Source organism: Sinocyclocheilus anshuiensis, unplaced genomic scaffold (assembly GCF_001515605.1).
Source record: "Sinocyclocheilus anshuiensis isolate Anshui unplaced genomic scaffold, SAMN03320099.WGS_v1.1 scaffold941, whole genome shotgun sequence".
In the NCBI taxonomy this organism is placed as follows: domain Eukaryota; kingdom Metazoa; phylum Chordata; class Actinopteri; order Cypriniformes; family Cyprinidae; genus Sinocyclocheilus; species Sinocyclocheilus anshuiensis.
The window spans coordinates 30,488-33,511 of NW_015555791.1; the positions used below are offsets into that span (position 1 = coordinate 30,488).

The 3,024-nt window shown below is 38.8% G+C and overlaps 1 protein-coding gene across 2 annotated transcripts in view; it reads left to right on the forward strand.

Moving 5' to 3' along the window:
• The window catches only part of LOC107674829 (coiled-coil domain-containing protein 77-like), a 9,406-nt gene that overhangs the window by 1,268 nt on the left and 5,114 nt on the right, over nucleotides 1-3,024 (forward strand). For both annotated transcript variants that reach the window (XM_016468938.1, XM_016468939.1), the window contains exons 3-7: nucleotides 1,656-1,833; nucleotides 1,929-2,071; nucleotides 2,146-2,242; nucleotides 2,358-2,439; nucleotides 2,579-2,661. In XM_016468938.1, the coding sequence (XP_016324424.1) occupies nucleotides 1,656-1,833; nucleotides 1,929-2,071; nucleotides 2,146-2,242; nucleotides 2,358-2,439; nucleotides 2,579-2,661 (583 nt within the window). The remainder of the gene's footprint in view (nucleotides 1-1,655; nucleotides 1,834-1,928; nucleotides 2,072-2,145; nucleotides 2,243-2,357; nucleotides 2,440-2,578; nucleotides 2,662-3,024) is intronic.

A 3,024-nucleotide genomic window follows, 5' to 3' on the forward strand; every position in this document is an offset into this window, starting at 1 on the left:
TCTGTCTGTCTGTCTGTCTATCATCTATCTATCTGTCTGTCTGTCTATCATCTATCTATCCATCTATCTATCTCTATCTATCTATCTATCTATCTATCTATCATCTGTCTATCATCTATCTGTCTGTCTGTCTGTCTATCTTCTATCTATCTGTCTGTCTATCATCTATCTGTCTGTCTGTCTGTCTGTCTCTCTGTCTGTCTATCATCTATCTATCTATCTATCTATCTGTCTGTCTATCTATCTGTCTGTCTATCTATCTGTCTGTCTATCTATCTGTCTGTCTATCTATCTGTCTGTCTATCTATCTGTCTGTCTATCTATCTGTCTGTCTATCTATCTGTCTGTCTATCTATCTGTCTGTCTATCTATCTGTCTGTCTATCTATCTGTCTGTCTATCTATCTGTCTGTCTATCTATCTGTCTGTCTATCTATCTGTCTGTCTATCTATCTGTCTGTCTATCTATCTGTCTGTCTATCTATCTGTCTGTCTATCTATCTGTCTGTCTATCTATCTGTCTGTCTATCTATCTGTCTGTCTATCTATCTGTCTGTCTATCTATCTGTCTGTCTATCTATCTGTCTGTCTATCTATCTGTCTGTCTATCTATCTGTCTGTCTATCTATCTGTCTGTCTATCTATCTGTCTGTCTATCTATCTGTCTGTCTATCTATCTGTCTGTCTATCTATCTGTCTGTCTATCTATCTGTCTGTCTATCTATCTGTCTGTCTATCTATCTGTCTGTCTATCTATCTGTCTGTCTATCTATCTGTCTGTCTATCTATCTGTCTGTCTATCTATCTGTCTGTCTATCTATCTGTCTGTCTATCTATCTGTCTGTCTATCTATCTGTCTGTCTATCTATCTGTCTGTCTATCTATCTGTCTGTCTATCTATCTGTCTGTCTATCTATCTGTCTGTCTATCTATCTGTCTGTCTATCTATCTGTCTGTCTATCTATCTGTCTGTCTATCTATCTGTCTGTCTATCTATCTGTCTGTCTATCTATCTGTCTGTCTATCTATCTGTCTGTCTATCTATCTGTCTGTCTATCTATCTGTCTGTCTATCTATCTGTCTGTCTATCTATCTGTCTGTCTATCTATCTGTCTGTCTATCTATCTGTCTGTCTATCTATCTGTCTGTCTATCTATCTGTCTGTCTATCTATCTGTCTGTCTATCTATCTGTCTGTCTATCTATCTGTCTGTCTATCTATCTGTCTGTCTATCTATCTGTCTGTCTATCTATCTGTCTGTCTATCTATCTGTCTGTCTATCTATCTGTCTGTCTATCTATCTGTCTGTCTGTCTATCATCTATCTATCTGTCTATCTATCTAAATATCTATCTGTCTGTCTGTCTATCGATCTATCTATCTAAATATCTGTCTGTCTGTCTATCGATCTATCTATCTATCTAAATATCTGTCTGTCTGTTTATCTATCTATCTAAATATATGTCTGTCTGTCTATCTATCTATCTAAATATCTGTCTGTCTGTCTATCTATCTATCTAAATATCTGTCTGTCTGTCTATCTATAATAATTAATAATATGTTCTAATATATAATATATAATTTCAGATAACATTATCTGAAATCCCAAATGGCACTCTTTTAAGCGTCTCATCCTCTTTTTCTCTGTTCGGGTCAGTCCTGAGCTCAGCCCGCAGCGTGAGTCTCCGCTGCCCTCCGTCTCTGAGCGTCTGGCGTATCTGCGGCCGTCCCGCGAGCTGCTGGAGTTCTACAGGCAGAAGGTGGCGCAGTTTGATGGAGAACATGATGACCTGCTGCAGATGCTGGAGAAGTGCAGGAGCACCGCGGAGGAGCAGGTGACCTCCTGTCACTGTCACCTGGATGATGTTCCTGCTGTTCTAGCATTTGTTCGTGGTTGTTGTATTATTGTTTTGTGTGTGTGTTTGTGCAGCATCAGTTGCAGTGGGAGGTGCGTCAGCGCGAGGAGGAGATCGCAGAGCTCCAGAACGCTCTCAGTGACATGCAGGTGTATCTGTTCCAGGAGCGAGAGCAGGCGCTGCGACTGTACGCCGAGAACGACCGCCTCAAAATCAGGTCAGATGTCCCCTCATCACAGAGACCAGAGCACAGACATGATATCTGAAGCTGAAGTGCTTTTTTCGTCACAGAGAGCTGGAGGACCGGAAAAAGATCCAGCATCTTCTAGCGCTGGTGGGTCCAGATCCAGGCGAGATCACGTATTTCCATCGCGAGCCCCCACACAAGGTTCAAAACAACACACATCAACCTGATTTTGATATTATATAGCCATTTGGGAAGTATTATGCTTTGTTTTTATGTTTTCATGAATTCAGTTTGTTTTGTAATAATATGGTTTTAGGTCACAGTCCCTCAGAAGAAGGTCCAGCTGAGATCACACGAGGAATCAAAGGTGGTGAAACCGAGGCCTGTATCAGTGAAAGGTCTGCCTTCACCTTTATTCTGTTTCATATTTAGTTACTAGTGACTAATTTGTGGTGGTTTTACGGGTGCATTGATACATTCATAATATTTTGAGATGAACAGCTGTACTTTAAGAGCTTGTGGCGTTTCAAACTACAGGAAGTAAGAAATCATCCAGAGAAGGAGAAGATGCCACAATTTCAGAGCAGTACAAGAGAGACAACCAGACGTTACTGCTGCAGGTGTGTGTGTGTGTGTGTGTGTGTGTGTGTGTGTCTGTCTCATGGTCAACAAGGCTGCATTTATTTGATCAAAAATACAGTAAAATCAGTAATACTGTGAAATGTTATTATAATTTAAAATATTAGTTTTCTGTGTTGAATATATTTTAAAATGTAATTTATTTCTGTGAATTTTCAGCATTATTACTCCAGTCTTCAGTGTCACATGATCCATCAAAAATGTTAGTTTATATTGATAAATGTATTAAGGATTAACTTTCTGAAATTTATTTTAATGCTTAACATAAAATGAATTTGCAAATACACATTGAATAAAAACATGTTTTATCTTGCACAAAAATTATATATTAAAAAATATAGTAT